The sequence below is a fragment of the Gallus gallus genome, chromosome 13, assembly GCF_016699485.2.
Source record: "Gallus gallus isolate bGalGal1 chromosome 13, bGalGal1.mat.broiler.GRCg7b, whole genome shotgun sequence".
Classification (NCBI taxonomy): Eukaryota; Metazoa; Chordata; class Aves; order Galliformes; family Phasianidae; genus Gallus; species Gallus gallus.
The window spans coordinates 2,462,714-2,480,449 of NC_052544.1; the positions used below are offsets into that span (position 1 = coordinate 2,462,714).

General features: G+C 46.2%; 1 protein-coding gene across 7 annotated transcripts in view; it reads left to right on the top strand.

Annotated features, from left to right (window-relative positions):
• The first annotated feature begins 181 nt into the window (after positions 1-181).
• Positions 182-17,736, top strand: part of FBXW11 (F-box and WD repeat domain containing 11) — a 65,186-nt gene continuing 47,631 nt past the window's right edge. Inside the window, exons 1-4 of one of the 7 annotated variants that reach the window (XM_015293593.4) lie at positions 182-280; positions 8,065-8,138; positions 10,584-10,692; positions 15,437-15,538. In XM_015293593.4, the coding sequence (XP_015149079.1) occupies positions 15,488-15,538 (51 nt within the window). In that variant the 5' untranslated portion in view covers positions 182-280; positions 8,065-8,138; positions 10,584-10,692; positions 15,437-15,487. Of the gene's footprint in view, positions 876-8,064; positions 8,139-10,583; positions 10,693-15,436; positions 15,539-17,736 lie in introns of all 7 variants that reach the window. The other 6 variants (XM_040646886.2, XM_015293594.4, XM_015293596.4 and 3 more) reach the window with 6 other exon arrangements.

Below are 17,736 nucleotides of genomic sequence, written 5' to 3' on the forward strand. Positions count from 1 at the left end.
CGCCGGGCGCCCCACACAGCCAATAGGAGCGCGGCGCCGCGGGGGCCGCCGGGAGTTGTGGTCCGCTCTGAGGAGAGCGGGAGGCGCCGAGCGCCGCTTTTCTTCTGGGCGCCGTGACGTCACGTACGTCCGTGCGTGCGTGTGCGTGTACGCGCGCGAGGCGGGGGGGCGGGCGAGCGGCGGCGGGGCCTGGCGGGCGCGGGGCGGGCGGGCGCCGCGCGGAGCTGCCGCCGCTATGGAGCCCGACTCGGTGATCGAGGACAAGACTATCGAGCTGATGGTGAGTCGCCCTCGCCCCCGTTCCCTCCACCCCCCCCCTCCGCAGCCTCCCGCAGGGCCCGGCGCCGCACTGTGGGCCTGAGGGGCCCGGCGCTGCCTGGAGGTGGCTGCGGGCTGGGCCCGGCCGCGCGCCGCTCCTCCCGCCGTCCTCCTCCTCTGAGGACCGCTGAGGAAAAACGTTAAAAAAAGCAAACAACTAATTCAAGAAATAGAGAAACTAACGGAAAAACGCGCATCCAAATGATCGCTGTGTGGAGGGGGGAACGCGTAATGCTGAGCGCCGGCTGGGAGGCGGGCTGCGTGCGCCCGGTGCGCGGCTCCGGTCTGGAACTCCGGGCCCGGGGGGCGCTGCCCTTCCGCCCGCCCTGCAGGGAACGCACGGACCGCAGCCCGGCGGGAACGGCCCCGGTTTGCCGCCGCTGGGGGTGAGCAGCGCCGAGCTGGGAGCTGAGAGAAATAGTGAGGATCACCGGTACTGAAATGCCTTCTACTTTGTATCGCTCTACGCGTGATTTGCTGCTGTGTACAGAATTCGCACAACGCAATGGAGTTGGATGGTAAAACAGTCTGAAATGGGCAGTTACTGTGCTCTGAAGGTGAGCTGGACGTAGTGAAGGCACCAAACGTGTGGGATTTTTTAGCTAGCTTAGTGTCCGCTCACCCGGCACCTCTGCAAAACACCATCTTCTCTCTGGTGTTGCCTGCTGTGGGTAAGCAGAGATGGAAAGCCAGAAGGAAATGGCCCCGGTGGTGTTTGAATGCTCACTGCCCATCACTGAGGCCAGCAGCTTAAAGGCCATTCTCGGTGATCCCACTGTCCCAATTGATTTGGTGAGCTCGCCCTCATTGTCAGCGACGTCAGAGCGGCTGCAGTGCAGGTGTGTGTTCCGGCAGCAGCCCCCTGCAGAAAGCTGCCTTCTGCATTTCCAACACAGGCAGTGCATCCCAGTAGTGTTTTCCTAACTGTGCCAGCAGGTTGCAGATACCACCTGGCCTTGGGGTGTGTGAGGTGCTCCGATGGGGCTGGGAGGGACGGTAGCCTCACTTAGGTTTCTTGTTTGCCCTTTGTAACAGCTCTCCCTTTTGAGAAGCATTCCCCGGTTTTGGCCAGATTGCCAATGGGCAGAAGCAAATGTAATTTCTGAGTGCTGATAGTGGCCCTGTCCCCTTGCTACAGCTGCATCCTGGAAATGTGCGAAGGGAAATGCAAATGTGGGTGGGATATTAAAATTTTCATTACTTGGGAGGCTTAGGAAACAAGTTTTTTTCCTTTTTCAAAACAATATAAGATTTTAGTAAGATGAATAATTAATTCTGTAGTTCCCAATAGAAATTGGTATTCCAGAAAGCATAGTTGATAGTTTAATTATGATCCTGGTGAAGGCTTGTGCAGAACCACTTGTGTCTGAGCAGAAATGCTTCACTGGAGTCACCAAAAGCCCATTGAAATGGAGCCCTGGTACAAAGGTTCTGTGCTCTGCTGTTGTGGCAGATGAGATTCTCTGGAAGATTTGCTGAAACAAACAGAGCAGAATTGGAAATTGTGTTGACAGAGTTTTCAGTCAGCGGTTACAGTGTTTTATGCAGCCTCTTGTATCAGTTATTAATAGCAGCAGTAAACGTTGCTAAGCCAGAGATGATCTGAAGGTGCCAAACCTGATGGGACGCTCCTCTGTTCAGAAGTGTTATTGTCTGAAAGAAGAATGGGAACTTGCTTACTGCAAGTGAGTTCTGGCCTCCCACTGATCCACGAGGCCATATTTGCAGCACTTTGGGTGCTTGCTCACTGTCTTCCAGTGCCAGGGCTGAGTCCCCAGTACTGCAGGTACAGATGTATGATGCAGGAGTTCTGAGAAGCAAACACAAAGCAGTTCTGAGTGCCTGATAAACAAGAGATAACGTGTCAACATGTTAGCTGCATAGAGTAAGAGAACAGGGTGTTCTGGCCCTCAACTTTTCCTACTGGATGGATCATTTGCATTTATTTAAAGGAAAATCAGTCATAGAAATAATACCAGTCTGTTTTTAAAGCTGAAATCTAAGAGAAACATTTTAAGGTTTCGGAGTGGCAACTTGTATTTGCTGTATGAAGTTCTAGCTAGTGTTCTGAAGTCGCCATCTTAGGACAGCTGGAGGCTTTAGCTGTTATGTTCTAGCTCTGGAAGTCAAGTCGTTAGCCTTTTAACAGTGATGAGCAGGTGATTTAGTTAGGAGGTTCTGTGGCTTTCAGTTGTACATGGGATGTGGTGTTTGGTCCACAGGCCTGTGCTGGCTCTCGGGGGATGCAGGGCTGCAGTTCGGCTCGGGGAGTGCTGCGTCCATTGGATGCGCTGTGTGAGCGGGTGAATGATGGGCAATGAGGAGTAAGGAGGTAATCCAGAACAGATGGAGGGCTTGCCAAAATGATGGAAAGGGCTCTTTCTTTGCCCGGTTTTGGTTTCCTCTGTGAAATCGGAGAACAGTAACCTTTTTGCTCTTCTAAAGGATCAAACTTTCTGAAGGTGAAATACTGACAACAAAAGAAATGTGTTTTTTTTTACCTACCCATTCTGAGCTGTTTATAAAATCCGAGTTCAGCTGCATCAAACCCACAACACGTGTTTGCCTTGAATACCTGCTAAAAGCCCCATGGTGCTCCTTCCCTCTGAAAGCTGCGCTAAGCCACGCTTTTGTTTCACCAGCAGCCTTTAAGGCAGGGGATAGTTAGATTCTTAGTTTGCGTTTGTGTGGTTGCAGAAGAATGTAGAGGTATGGAAAATACATCCATATACAGGTTAAAAAGTGGCAAAGGTATGGGTGGAGCTGCCCGCATTGTAACATCTGGATCACAAAAAAATACATCTTTTCTCCCAGAATGTTGTGCCCGCTGCGCACCCACGGGCCATGGTTACTGGGCAGGAAGGCAGAGAGTGGCAGCGCTCCCACTCACTGAGCTGCCATCGGCTCTTCCCGCTGTGCCCTCAATGCACTGTGCTGTGCTGCCAGTGCTCACCCCCTGCTGCAGAGCTGGCAGTTGGAGCTCCGCACACCACTGCTCAATGGGGGGAGCGTGGAAGGGCACTGGGAAGGAGGGCCGTGCTCAGCAGTACCACCAACGTGTGCTTGTTTATGTTGTACTGGAATTTGTATCTTAAAGTGACATATATGGAAAATATTCTTCTTCACGTGGCACCTTTGTTGTCTAGAATGTCTCTCATTACTGTCCAGTGTTTAAGTGCCTCCGTAAATAATAAATGAAGAACCATAATTCAATATGTTGCCAAAAGTCTCTCAGTTTCTCCTGGCAGAACTTTGATGGGAGCTGCTGGTCTTCAAATTCACGAGGTGACATCTCAGAACGAAGCGTTTCTTGCAGCACCACTTTGCCAGCAGCAACTTGTGTAGATGGTGCCGGTGCTACCTGGAGTTCCGTGGGTCACTGCAGCTGGACGTGGCGTGCCCCCACACCGTTAGAACCTTTACAGTGCAAAACAAACCTGAGCATTCTCACATACAACAGCTGGATGTATCTCGATGGGCCTGTAACGTTCTGCCTTGGTTCTTCCCTCCCTGTCTCAATCAGTGCATGCCAAGCAGGCAGTTGTGTTTTTCCAAATGTTTTCAGAGGAATCCTTCAAAGAGTTTACTCTTGTGGTGATAGAGATAGCGATGGACTGGGCAGTGATCGTATTTGCATCTGGAACAAAGGATGCACTGTTCTAGCTGCAGTGTCGCTGTTTTGCTCTTAATCAAAGCCTGGGAGTAGATGGAGAACCAGCAGGACCTTTGGAGACCTGTGTATTAACCAGTTACTGTGCTTTCTTTGCTAGGATAGCAGGCTATGCTTTACAGTTATCTTTATTCATTAGCTAAATGAGCAGTGTTCTGAGCTGCGTGTCAGACAAGTGAGTGTGCAGCTAGCAGCATGCTGGGCTGCTTCATCAGCTAGGGGCAGAAAGGGAAATGGTGAGGGCAGGTGTCTGACGTGCTGAGGTTGCTTGCTGGCTGCTTGGGAGGCGCAGAAGAGCCTTTGGGGCAGCAGATGCAAGATCTGTGCTGCTGCAGAGGTCATTAGACTGACAGTCACATTTCATAGTGCCCGTAAGAGGAGGGATGAAAATGTAAAGTGAATAGATTACTGTGACTTTGGCAGCGGTACAGAAAATGGGAAGGAAGAGCTTAAGGAAATGAATTAGAGCTGGGTAACTGAATTTAAAGCCAGCAGAGCTATGGTGAAATGAGGGAAGTAGCCAGAGAAGTGTGGTAAGCTGTATCTTTTGGGAAGGGCTCGGTGGAACAATAGGCTGAGTGGGGAACTGGTTACCAAGGGAAGAAGGCCGTGGTGATGCTCAGTGCAGGTAGCAGGCGAGAGAAGCCAGCTGAAGTACTGGTTTGGATGGCAACGGCTACTGGTCTATTCAGATGAAGGAGAACTGCAGATGCTCCATTTGTAGGGAAAATTCTGAACCTAAGTATCTTCAAATTCTTTCTGAGAGAAGCTTGCAGTTTTTTTCAGGAAGCTCAATGCTGGCGTTTCACCAAAGGCTTTTTAAATCTCATTTGGGATTATTTTTGCCTCATTTCAGTTAAATTATCTAACATGACTCGATTTGCCAGCCTCTGCAACAGCACTGAGCACATAAGGAGCAGCAGTCAGAGTTGCCTTGGTGCCTGAGAAGCACGTGTGACCTCCAGCCCTTGTGAGCATCCCCAGGGAGCTCCAGGGTACTGCACTGAAATTGCACAGGCCCTGAACCACTCTGAGAAACCCAGTGTGCTAATGGCAGTGTGGGATGGGATCGTACCCACAGGCAGGCGTGTGCCATCCCAGCCCTCTGACCTGCTTCTAGGTGCTCCTGTAGGAACTCATAGGGTGCATGGATAGCACTGGTGCGTTTCAGGCCGTGCTGGCTGTGTCTGTCTGTCCTCTGGGGAGAGCTGTTGGATGTTAAGAATTTGGATCACCGATGAGCGTTGCACCACCATCTCAGCAAAACAAACGGAGCTGTCTTCTTCCAAGCTGTACCCTGAGAGGCTTGGGGACATTCTCTGAAGGATAGATGTATCTTTTCATTTTGTGTGTGTTTTCTAAAACACCTTCGCTGCTTGTTAAATCAACTTGATGTATGGCTTTTGATGCGTTACGTTTTATTGCTGTGCAGTTTAGAGGTCACTGTAGCTTTGGCATTTTCAGTTTCATCTTCCTGTGCTGCTTTGAGTGCTTGTGCAGCAGGGTGAAAAGCGAGATGGGCTTCATGTGAAATGGATGGTGCAGCAAATGTGCCAGTGAGACGGGAATGGCGTGTGGGAGAGAATGAGAGACCATGGCTGTAAGAGGGCTGCTCTGCAACGAGCTGCTGTTAGTGCAAGGGAGAGAAGAAACGGAAGGGAAACGAGGATATGTACTGAGTTGTTTAAACTAATGCTGATTAATAACAGTACTTACATTCTAGCTTTTTTTCTCTGGTGATGTTTTCTTTATACTAATGCCACTGTTTATTACATAATCTGATTTCACAGCTTCATTTCCATGGTACTCATAGTACTTCGTTATTCACAGCAAATCCAGTTTTTCTGGAAAATCCCTTCCTTCTTCAGTTTGTTGGTGTATTTATGAGCTCAGTGGGGTGGCATCTGACAGCCTGCTGCATTTTCCTGTGCTACTTCCATGCATTTCCCAGTACGAGTGGTGCATGACCGAGTCCAAATAATGCAGAATTATTGCAATATCTTTTGTGCTTTAACATTAAAAAAGGGAGTCTCCTTTTGGAAAATTAATTCATTTTTCAAACAGGCTAACTTAACAGTGAGAGTGGTTGGAGGGAGGTGTGATGTTTCTTCATTGCTTTGCTGAAACCCCGTAGGAGTTGCATCCCTGTACTTGTAACCTGCAAACCCAGAGTGCTTAGAGGTAATCACAGAGTAGTTCCACATCCTGGGCCCACTCATGTACAAATGCGGACATATTTCTGAGATGCAGGTAGGTACCTGCTTGCTAGGAATGGGGGGGACCAGTGTGCCTTCTGTGTAAACTGACACAAAGCTTTTGAGGTCAACTCTTGGCCGTGCAGCGTGGCAAAGGTTTGTTTCCTTCACTGGCCTGGCTGAGGCAGTGAGCTGTGCGTGGTCTGGCCCGACTGCGTTCTGTTTTGTGCTGCTGAGGGGTTCCGGTGTGTGGAATTTTGGCACAAAAGCAGTGTACAGCCTGCACCGTGTGCCTCCTGGGGAGGTGTGCGTACGTCGGGATGGCTTGCACACTGATGTGCTGTTTAGATCTTCTGTCTTTTTTAGTCGCACCGATTGAAGCATTTCAGACAAGAACACTCACAGCTCTTGGAAAGCCTATACTCAGAATCTGTTTGCAAAACTTAAGCTCCAATTACAGCTTGTATTTGATAGGAGATCTTTTAAGCGGTTCTGTCTTGGCACCAAAGGACAGTCAGGGAAACTTGATATTCGTGTTGTCTCCATCGCTCCTCGATGGAGGGGAGCTTCCAAGACAAAAATCAGACCTGTGCTGTCACACCCAAATTCCTGTAAGGAATGCCTTTGTGCCTCTGCTGCTGACTCTGTTGTGACTTAGCAAATCAGTACATTTATATAATTGTGATAGCTGGCTGAGCTATATTGTACTCTTAAAGTTCTGAGTCATGTGCCTTGACATCTTACTGCTTTACTTGGCAGCCTTAAGTTTCATGTGTTGGATGTGGTATTAGACTTAAAGCCCTGCTTCGCCCTTGAAATGTATGTTGCCCTATGGTTGATGCCTGCTTTGCAAAGGGTCAAAAAGCAAAAAATCATCTCTCGCTGAAGCTGCTCCTTTCCTGGTGTACAAGGATTGGATTGGAAGGGTCACTGTGAGAGCTGGTGCTAGCAAATTGCTCCGTGGGCAGTGCAGCGGTGTGTTCTAGAAAACGCTTCTGCTGTTTCTGGCTGGTGTTAGAGGAAATCATTCAGTCGGCTGTCTCAGACTCGTAGAAAGGTCTGGCTGGAGTCACGCAGCCTGGTCTGGTTAGGGTAGGCTTTCATTCTTCTGTTACATGCGTAGTTGGAACTTCCGCAGGCTCAGTTTTCTCGTAGGTTACAGTTAAAGCTACTTCAAAGGCGTTGTTTCCTAGTGTAAGCATGCTGCTGGAGGCTCTGGATGAAATCCTTTACCATCTTGCTGTGTGAGGGGTGCCCCTCCTCTCGGTCAGGAATAGCGTGCCTTGCCTTGCTCTCTCCCACCTCTGGGTTTTTCTGGAGGTGCAGCAGTGCTGAGTGCTCTCATGCGGATGGATGGCTCCATTTGTGCTGCTGGTGCGTGAGGAAAGCTGGATCATTTTGAGTCTGGAAAAGGCAAAAAAAAAAAAAACCTCCAACAAACATGGCAATGAAATGCCTTAGAGCTTGTTTGTGGAAAAGCGAGGAGAGCTACTGCAGTGTTGTGCAAAGCCACGAGCTCCCAGCCTGGCAGTGCACCAGCGTGTTTGTCAGGTGTGAGCTGGTGCATGAAGCTATGGTGGTTACTTCGCCATTGGCAGCACAGTTTCTTCTCATCTTCCTTGGTCTTTGCAAAGTGAGCTGTTGCCCCAAAACAATTTGTTTCAGGTTCAATCATTTAGAACGTGGGAAAGAGCAATTTCTTGTCTGTGAGCCCATTTCTTTGTCTTAGATCCACCAATCCGATGCCCCACTAACGCAGGTGTTACCGGTAAGGTGTATTGGCCCTGTCTCTAACAGCGCTAGCAGTGCGTAATTGGGATTTCATTCAAGCAAGGAGTAGATGCACCAAGCTGAAGATGATTGGCTGCTCTCTTTTAACAGAAAAGAAGGAAAGCCCATTCGAATCCCCTTTCATTCTGGATTGGTGGATCTGAAGCGCAGAAACAAAGTTTCAGGTAAGCAGTCACCCTGTACTATATCCTGCTGCTTCTGCTTAGATGAGTTTGTCCGCAAATTCAGTACCCGCTTTAACTGCTTCATGCCCCTCGGATAGCAGAACACACCAAGCTGGCTGCCAGTGTGAGTTGAGTGAGGAGGGGCGTGTTCAGAGAAGACAGCTGTGCTTTGTTAGGATGCTGCTGATCTCTGAAGGCAAGGCCTAGGAACGTGGGGTAGATGTACCATCTGCGGAGCTACACAGCAGTATGTACAGATAAAGGGGCATTAAGCAAACACTTCCCAGATCTTGCTTCTGGAAGGAGGAGGCAGCCTTATCAGTGACTTGGAACTCTTCTGTTGAGTTCAGAATTTAACGGCTATCTGCTCTGACTTCTGGCTGTATTTTCTTGTGAGTTCCTTGGAAATGTAGAAAACTTCTCCAGCCGTTTGTGTTACAAATTCCAGTAGCCCTGTCCTGCTGAAATGCCATTTGAAGTTCTGTTCTGGGCAACACTTGCAATCTGCATTTTAAATCCTTGGGGAGATTTCAGCTTCAGGTTCTGTTATTGATGGTTCTCAAAGCGGTGCTGAGGAGGGGCTGCAGAGCCACAGCAGGTTTGTTTCAGAGCAGCGCTGTGGGTGTGTTTTGAGTCCTGTTGCTCTGAGACTTTGAAATGACTGTAAAAGGCTGCAGTATGGTGTCTCAGATCAGTTTGGGAGGTATCTGTGTTTGTTAGGAGGGAAAGTCAGATCCCTGGCTGATAGAGAAGAATGTTGTGCCTTGAATGTCTGGTGGGAAGGTGAGCCCCCTCTCCTAAGGCCCAGCTCTGTTGTGAGTTAGTGCTTTAATGAACTCGTCAACTCATTTCTAAAGCTAGTGTGAAGCAGGTATGCCTCAATTCCTTCTGATATTAATAGCAATAACACTAAGCCGCTTGAGTGCTCTCCGCTGTAGACAGCTATTAAAACAAATGTTAAGGCCTCAATATTTAATATCCTGGAGAAGAAACTCTTGTAGGTGCAGCTGATACCTTGTATTGTTTTAGCTTTGTGTTTCTTTTGCTGGTACGGTATTTTCTGCAAAAATTGTAATTGCATTTAGTTGGTGAATGCATACATAAAGAACTGCTTGTGCACAGGATACTGTTGTTTCCACACTTGAGTTTTTGAATACTGGAATGGTTAGGTTAGGGTGAAGGAGTCCTGGGCATGCTTTTTAGTACAGTCTAAAAAAACCCACCAACTCTGAGGGTTAATCCTTAGTCTGACACAGTTCTTGCAGTCTCTCCTACTCCATCAGGCCGTCCCTCACCTCGGAGCTACACTGCAGTAGAACCTCCTGGAGCATTTGCTGCCCTGAGTGTGCCCTTTTCTAAAATGAGAGAATTGGGAGACAGAACTGATCTTGACATCTTTAACGATGAAAACCAAAATGAGAAAATAATTTAACACGCACTGGGGGGAGGGAAGGAGAAGCTGTAATGTGTACTCCTGCTGATTAAGATCCCCAGTGTGCTGGTATTCAATATTGTACAAATTGCTGAACTGCTTGAAACATGGAACAGTGCTGTCAGAGGCATTCAGAAGGCTAAGCTGAGCACAGATGGAAGTGTATGCACATTGCAGGCTTAGTTCTTGTCCAGGTTTTGGATCCTACATTTTTAAAAGTAAAGTGCAAGTCAGCTTTCAGGGGCTGCTGAAATACTCCCCTGCAGTGTGAGGAACACACTGAAGGTGACTGTAGCAGTTTTTGACACACTAAGGTTGGATTCCATGTGCACTTCCACTCTTCCAAGTTAAAGTGCGCACTGCTTTGTCCATATCTGATTTCTTTTAGTCAGGTTAATATTTGTTAGATTGCATTAGTCCTTATCCTTAATAACTTAATACAGAAAAGAGTCAGAGCCAACTCTTTACAGTCTTAATAAGCTTCATCTACAGGTTTTGAAGTGTCTGACTTGCTCACTGTAAGTTTTTACGATTTCAGTTGGCAGCACTAGGTCTCTACAGCTGTTTTTTTCCTCCGGTTCTGATTTACTGTTAGCAGGTGTACTGCTGTCTGAATGTCTGTAACACCTCTGCTCCTTCAGCATAAGGGAAGGAAAGCCAGTTTTCTTCTGAGGTGGCCTCTGTGTAACATAGGCTGTGCTAGCTCATCAAGGACTGTTATAATTCTGAGCTTTTGAAACTGTTGGAACCGGGATGCTGTGTATGAAGGACGTAAAGATTAACCTAAATACTATATTTCAGAAGATTTAGAGTGATTTCAGTTAACACTGGAGAATAACTGTGTTGTAAATGTATTAGGATTTTCTTTGTAGTCTTCCACGTCCTCCTGAAAACGAGATACTGCATTTCGTGAGTCTTATCCTGATGAATAAATTATAACGGAGTAAGGTTGTTGCTGTATTCAAAAAAATGCATTTAATCTTTTCTCCACTGAACCCATATTCCTTTTGTAGCATTCGTTTTGTTGTAGCGAACGCATACTTTGATCTCCAGGAGCAGAGCGGGACTGCATTGTTGATCACGCTTCTGTGAATGCATTGCCCTATGTAGAAGAACTGCGTGGTAATGGAAAACAACTTTTCAGATAAATTCTCCTCATTTGTCTTGCTTTGAGCTTCCTGAATTCTCACTCAGTGTTCTCCCCAAATGCGAGGATCTTACGTGCACGTCTTGAGTGACAGCTGGGAGGCTGAGCAGTGATGGTTTTGGAATGGCAATCGTTTATCTAAATAGATTTTTCTGATGAAGGTCTGACTCAGCTATTGGTCTCCTATTTTTATTAAATGGCCTGCTAACAGTAAAGGAAAAATCAAAAATGTTTTAGAAGTTCAAACGAGTTTGCTGCTCTTCCATTAGTTTTTGAGAAACTCTCTTTTACTTTCACAGCTCTTCAAAAAACAGTGAGAGAGTAAGGCAGATCTCTTGTACAGAGAGCACCTGCTTGACCTCAGAATGTGGCCATTCTTAAAGCAGAACAGCTGAACACAGGTGTACTCTGTGCATTGTAGGGATGGTGCTCAGCCTTCCAAAACAGCCGCTCAAGACTGGATGTGAGATTGCATTTTGTATGTGGAAAGGTAGTGATGTGATGGCACCGGTTCATACTTGTATGACGCATGTGAATACACCACATCTCTCAAGGGACAACTTGGTTTTGAAATGAAAATAGGAAGAGTGCAAAGTCTTGCTATTGGTCTGACAAATTTTCTTTGGTTCAGAGTACCTCAGCAAAAATACCAAGTGTGCCAAAACGTGCAATGTAGTGAATGTACGACTGTGCCAAGCCAGGCTGTCACTTGTGGAACGTGCTTATTTGTGTTATGTGCATGCCCACACACTTTACTTCCAATTAATTATTCACAATTACGAATATACTTTGACACTTCTACTTTTCCACTTGCAAATACTCAGGGTACTTGTTCCAACATCCAGTTGGTTCAGCACTGTTTTGCTTATCAGTATTTTGAATGAATCACTTCAGGTAAAGCCGCCAGGTAAGATCTAGATGGCATCTCAGCTAGCAAAAGGGATGGGGTGGTCGCCAGCTGTTCCCTGCCGAGTGTAAAATAATACTGAAGGCCTTTGAACAGTGTTAACTGCTTTCTGTTTTTTCTCTTAATTGTGGCTCATGCTGATTTCTGAGAAGGTTCTGGGCTTGATATTAAATTTTACCTTGGGAGCATTAAAATTCTGTAGTCATCCCACCTGAAAGTCAAAGTTTGTGTGTCAGAATCCCCCTTCAGCAGAGCTCAAAATGGACTGCCAAGTGTGTGTGTCGTCCCCAGACAGAGCATTTCAAGTAACAGCTGTTACCCCAGAGATTTATCAATATTAAGCACTAATGGAAAGAAACATCAGTTCTGTTGGTCCAGGCCTAAGTAAAAAGTGAACGACACTGTAAACTGAAAATCTTGGATAGCATATGAGTCTCTTACAACTGAATGCCTAAAGAGAATTCAGGGGGAAGATTGAGGTTTGTTGGCTGTGCCTGGCCTTCCCAGTGTGAATCTTTGCTCTGTGGAAATGCAGAAGAAGAGCTGAAGCACTGAGGAGCTGGTTGGTTTTCATGGGGAAGTTGGGAAAAGCACTTCAGAACGTGGGAGCCCAGATGATTTGTTAGGGCTTATAAGCAATTTTGATTTTGTAGAAAACTGTGTGATCGATAAGTCATTGCAGGAGGAGTGAATTCATCTGGTTAGCCACGCTTCTTAACAAATGTATTTTCTGTATTTCTATTTGTAATTAAAAAGCAGCTCCCTCCAAGCTTTCTTAACCTGCCGAGAAGCATTGCAGGGGCAGGGCTGGCTTTGCTTTAAGAACAGACTCCCCCAAGCTGTAAACCTAGCACGCTAAATTGAGATTGCTCAAGTTACCTCTTCATAAATAAATAGAATGTGATTTTGGTGACAAATGTTGAGGTCACAATTCCAGTACTTCATAGAAGTTGTGCTAATAAGGGCTAGTAATTAATGCTGCCTTAACTATGACATTGCAGCATTGCCGTCACCGGGTTGAAAATGTGTATTAGTCCCATTGGGAGCACAAGCTCAAGTCCACATGTGTTTCTTGAGTTAACTTAGTGAGCATTACAGAGTATGTCTTTTTTTATATAAAAAAGAAATCACAAATGTTTCAGTTGGGAAGTAAATGTACATGTTAGAGGCACTGAAATCAAAATGTTCTGGACATGTTACCTAGCTTTAAGAAAACAGCGCTTTGCACATATGGGAAGTCCCGTGAGAACAAACCCTTTGTGTTGTTCAGGGCTGAGGAGGTGGTAGTTACCCTTTATCCTAAAAGTTCAATATATCAGAATTCAATATATCAGAAGATGTTTTTCCACCCGCTTTTTGTCTGGGATGTTCTGGGGCAGGAGCCAGCCTCTCTGGAACCAGAGCCTTGTGCAGAGACTTAGTCATGCAGCTTTCTCTTCCCATTCCCAGTCTTTATTTATAGTGCTGCAGCTCACTGGGAACCTGCTGCAAGGCAAGTGGAAAGTGAGGGCAGAAGCTCAGGTGGGTGTTACTCCAAAAGTAAAAGTCTTCATACGGTGCTGTGCTCATATTTATGTCTGACGGCACTGATGCAGACAGGGTCAAGAAAATAACATGTCAGGGAAGCCCGCAGATATTTGCACATTGCTGTTTCAGTGTGAAGTAGAATGCAGTATTTAATTTGTGGCATTGTGCAATATCATTGCTACACTGAGGCGTCCAGTGTTCTTTATAAATCCTTTTATTCAGGATTTCGTAATACCGTGGAGAGGTTTTTGGTGTGGAAATGGCTTCTTTGTCTAATGTGTTTTGAACTAAATTAAAAACTTATTCTCAGGTTACCCACGTTGCTCTTCAGTTCTTCATATTGAGCTCATTCAGTGAGAGCCGTTCCTAAAAACAAATGCAGTCTAATTGCCACTTCATTTTTAAGGCAGAACTGTAGGCTGTCTGTGCAGTGTGTGCATAGAATCATAGAATGGCCTGGGTTGAAAGGGACCACAATGATCATGGAGTTCCAACCCCCTGCTATGTGCAGGGTCGCCATCCAGCAGACCAGGCTGCCCAGAGCCACATCCAGCCTGGCCTTGAATGCCTCCAGGGATGGGGCATCCACAGCCTCCTTGGGCAACGGAAACCTTCTTTTTGCTGTGTTGTTGAAATTCAGATAGTTGTCCTGATATCACTGATTGTCTACAGCAGTTCTGGGAACTGAATTCCAAGGGTTCATGTGAGGATACGTCATGTCAAGTAGCTGTAGGTACTGGGTTAATTGGTAGCTAAATGGAAAATCACATTTCTTTAAGCTCTAAAGAATCTTTTAATAACATTAAAAGGATCTATTTGATATTGAAGGAAAAAAAATACAAAAAAGCATTAATTTTATTGTTACCTCTGTCCATAAGATCTCCGCATCTCCTTACATGTGCACAGTGCAGAACATCCATTTGGAGCTGCACCCTTTGTATGCAGGACTGGAGGAGAGAAATGAAGTGGGTTCTGGTGCTGCTGGGATCATCCTTGGCCTGGTTTTGCTTTCATTTCTCTTTAGCACAGAGGTGAAAATCATAGGCTTTCTTGTGCTTTATTCATAATATATGAAATAAAATTTGCAAAAAGGTTTTGCCCTCCTCAGCTGCTCTGGGTTCCTTCCTTCCCCTCATTACTGGCAAATTAACTGCTCTCCTCGAGCCTTCACCTGCGGGTATTGTGCTCTCAGCTTTGACATCTGTGGCTTTTTCTTTTAATGATTTGGTATTTGTTACAACTAATTTGGAAGCCCACGTGAAAATTACAGGGAGGCAGGTTTCAGAGCTGGGTCTGTGACTGCTTGATAGTAATTGAATCCTTTTCTCTAACTTTATCTGATGGTTGTGTAGCGTATTATTGTATCCTTAAAAGGAGCTGTGAAATAATACCACGGAGCTATGAAAGATCTGGAGAGTGTCTGCATTGAATTTCTCCAGCTTCAGAGAAACATGTTTGCAAACTTTCCCCAGCTTCCAGCATCAGCAGCGTGGCATTGACTAGTTAAGCATGGTTCTTCCCAGCTAGGATGGTGAGATGAGCCATAAATACTGCTGGGCTATAATTTGGCTGACAGGATACCTTTAACTGATAACACCAGCTCTTCCCCCAGTGACCCATTTAATCAGGTTACTCTATATGTTGACTAAGCAGATCTTGGTCTGGCAGCCTGAACTTAGGTAGGCATAGCTCCTCATTTAAAAAAAAAATTACTATTTTTGGTTGTTTTGTTGTTCCACACCTAGGCTGTAACCTCACAAGTTAATACTGGCTTTGCTGTCAGAACAAATAAGCACAAATGGGGAAAGCTGAGACAGCGTGGGGTGTCAGACTTTCATCACCAACTCCCCAGGGCTGCGTTCTGAAGAGCTGCCACCTAATGAAGGGCTCCTGTGCTCCTCTTACCCGGGGTGGCGGTGGGGGTGGGGGAGGCAGAAGCCAGCAGTGCCTGCCAGTCCCAGTGCTGAGCAGGCAGCTGCCCTGCATGGCTGAGCTGCTGCAGCTGGGGCACTGCTGGGAGGGAGCTCAGGGGGCACCTGGGCACCACAGCCACGCAGCTGCAGGTGAGGCAAATCAGCTCGTTATCCTCGCTAGGGCAGAGGGATGGCTTGTTTCCTGAAAGGGATCTTCAGTCGTTATTTTACCCTTGGCCACTAACCTTGCAATGAACGTAGAAATGCTGTAGATAAGTACCCATGTGAACGTACTAATGAGTTGCCTGCGTTGAGTGATTTGTTGTGGCATCTAACTGCTTCTTCTCTTCCTTCCTTTTTGTCACCCTGCAGTGTTCTGTGCCAAGGTCTTTGTGGCTAGGCTGCTCCAACCTGGTAGAGAGCATGTGCGCACTGAGATGCCTGCAGAGCATGCCCAGTGTCAGATGTCTCCAGGTGCCTTTCTTCTTTCTTGTTGTAAATGTTATGCGTATGCTGTTGAACTTTGTTAAACTCATAGGACTCTGTTTAATCAAATTGTTAAGTCTGCTAAATGTTTTTTGTGCATCCTTTTTCTGAAACCTTCTACTTAACTGCATTGTAGGAGTGAACCTTAAGAGTGCTTTCTGTACAGGAGGTTCTCTGGGGGGTGGTGAGCTTTTGTGTTCTATTGCCTGTTTATGAAGTTGTGATATAAGTAGCATAGTTGTGCATGTTGCCTGCTATGTTTTGCTTTCTCATTTAATTTAAAAAACAAAAAAAAAACAACAAAAACCCACAACATATCATATAATGAGCTTTGCCATTTCTCTTAAATTGCAATGAACTGAATAGCCTGTAATGTTTTTGTGATTTAATTTAGAAAGGATAAGCTTTTAATTTTCTACTAAGTACAGCCCTGGTTACAGCCTTACGTTTATCACTGCGCATGTTTGAATGCAGGGCAGTTAGCGTGGAGCCCTGCAGCTTTGGAGTTCAGAGTCTCTTAGCACTTCAGCTTCTGAAAGTGAGGAGCAGGGCATGGGGGTGGCTCTTACGGATGGGGAATTGCTGCTGTTGCTTTACTGATGTGGGAGGGACTGGAAAAGATAGATAATGAAAGGGAGATTTTTTCATACCAGCTCAGTTTTGAGCTCCCAAAATATTTACCTTGGAAAGTAAATGCAGAACCGTGTGTGTTATCTATGTGGTGCTTCCTGAAGTGTTTTGGAATATATTGTTTTTAGCAGATGGAATGATTATTTGGTGTTGGTAACTTCTGTAACACAGTGGCGTTGTTCAGTGGTTCGGTCTTTCATGTGCACAAAACGAGTATTTGAGAGATGTTGCTTTTGTGAATGAGAACATAAGCAAGCTGAGCTGTGTTTGCAGTCAGTCCGTTTCCACCCAGACACGGGCTAACGTAATGCTTTGCCTCAGACAGTAACAGTCTGCTTGAGAACCTCTGGCATGCAAAATGCAGCTCTGAGTTTCAAAACTAAACTTCAGGATTTCTGTTAAAATGCACCTCTTCTGTTGGAATGTTTTATGTTTTCAGTTTTTAAGTGAGGCGAGTAAAGTTTCTAAGGTAAATGTATAGATGGATAATAGCTTTACAGGAAGTGGTACTGCACTGTGGCCCAACCCTGGTAACAACAGATGTTTGTAACTGCGACAGTGTGGGGCAGGGGGTTGGAGCTGCCCTTGGAGTTTGGGCCTGCAGCTTATGTGCAGCTGTGTGGGCTGGCCTGAGAACTAGATAGCAGCACTTCTGCTGTTAATAACAGGCTTCTGGGTGGTGGCTGAGTGTCTCGGTTTTGTGACTGCAGGCCGTGAGGGGGGTAAGCTGCTGGGCCGTGTGTCGGGCTGGGTGGGTTCTGTCCAGACTTCAGTCAGGGTGTGCATGTCTGCACATACCAATCTGGGAACCGGGAGGACTCTTCAGTAGTACTGAATTGAAATAATGGCAAACTTTGTTACTATGAGCAGTTTTTCTTAAAGCACCTTTTAACTTAACAGGTAGGTAGTAGTTAGCTGTAAATGTAGCAGGTGCAAGCTTGGACCAGGCTGAGCATTAGATGAATTGATGCTGAATACACTGTATTCCAGAGTTCTGTTGGTATTATTGATTACAGAACTGCACTGGTGAATGTACTGCTGAGTACACAAGGTGTTTTGGTACGGTGAGGCTGGAGAGCTGTCCTCAGCAGGCTGCTCACAAAGCCAGGTGTAGCCAACATCACTGCTCGTAATGGTGTTCCAAAATAAAGGCCTTTAGGTGTGTGTGCAGCAGGCAGACTTTTTGTAGAAGTCCTGCAACCGAGGTGGAGAGTTCTTCAGTCTTTTAGAAGCAGCTGTGAGGGATTTAAAAAAAGAGTTCTCATTTCAGGCGTGTGACGCAGTGAGCCCCATGGGGAACTTGGAAGTGAAAGTGGCACCAGCTTTCTGCTTTCTTTCCCCATCTTTTTATTTTTGGCACCATGACTTGCCTTTTGTTGTTCCTTAGCTTATAAGCCCATGTGTAGAAATGGGTAGATATGGTAGATATCTATCTGGAGATATGTGATCAGTAATATTGGAGTAATGATGATTAGTAGTGAGTTTAAGGAGGGGAATTGAGAAGCTTTTCATTGGCATGAAGTTATCAGTGTTGTATCAGTTGTCTGTGCGTTGTG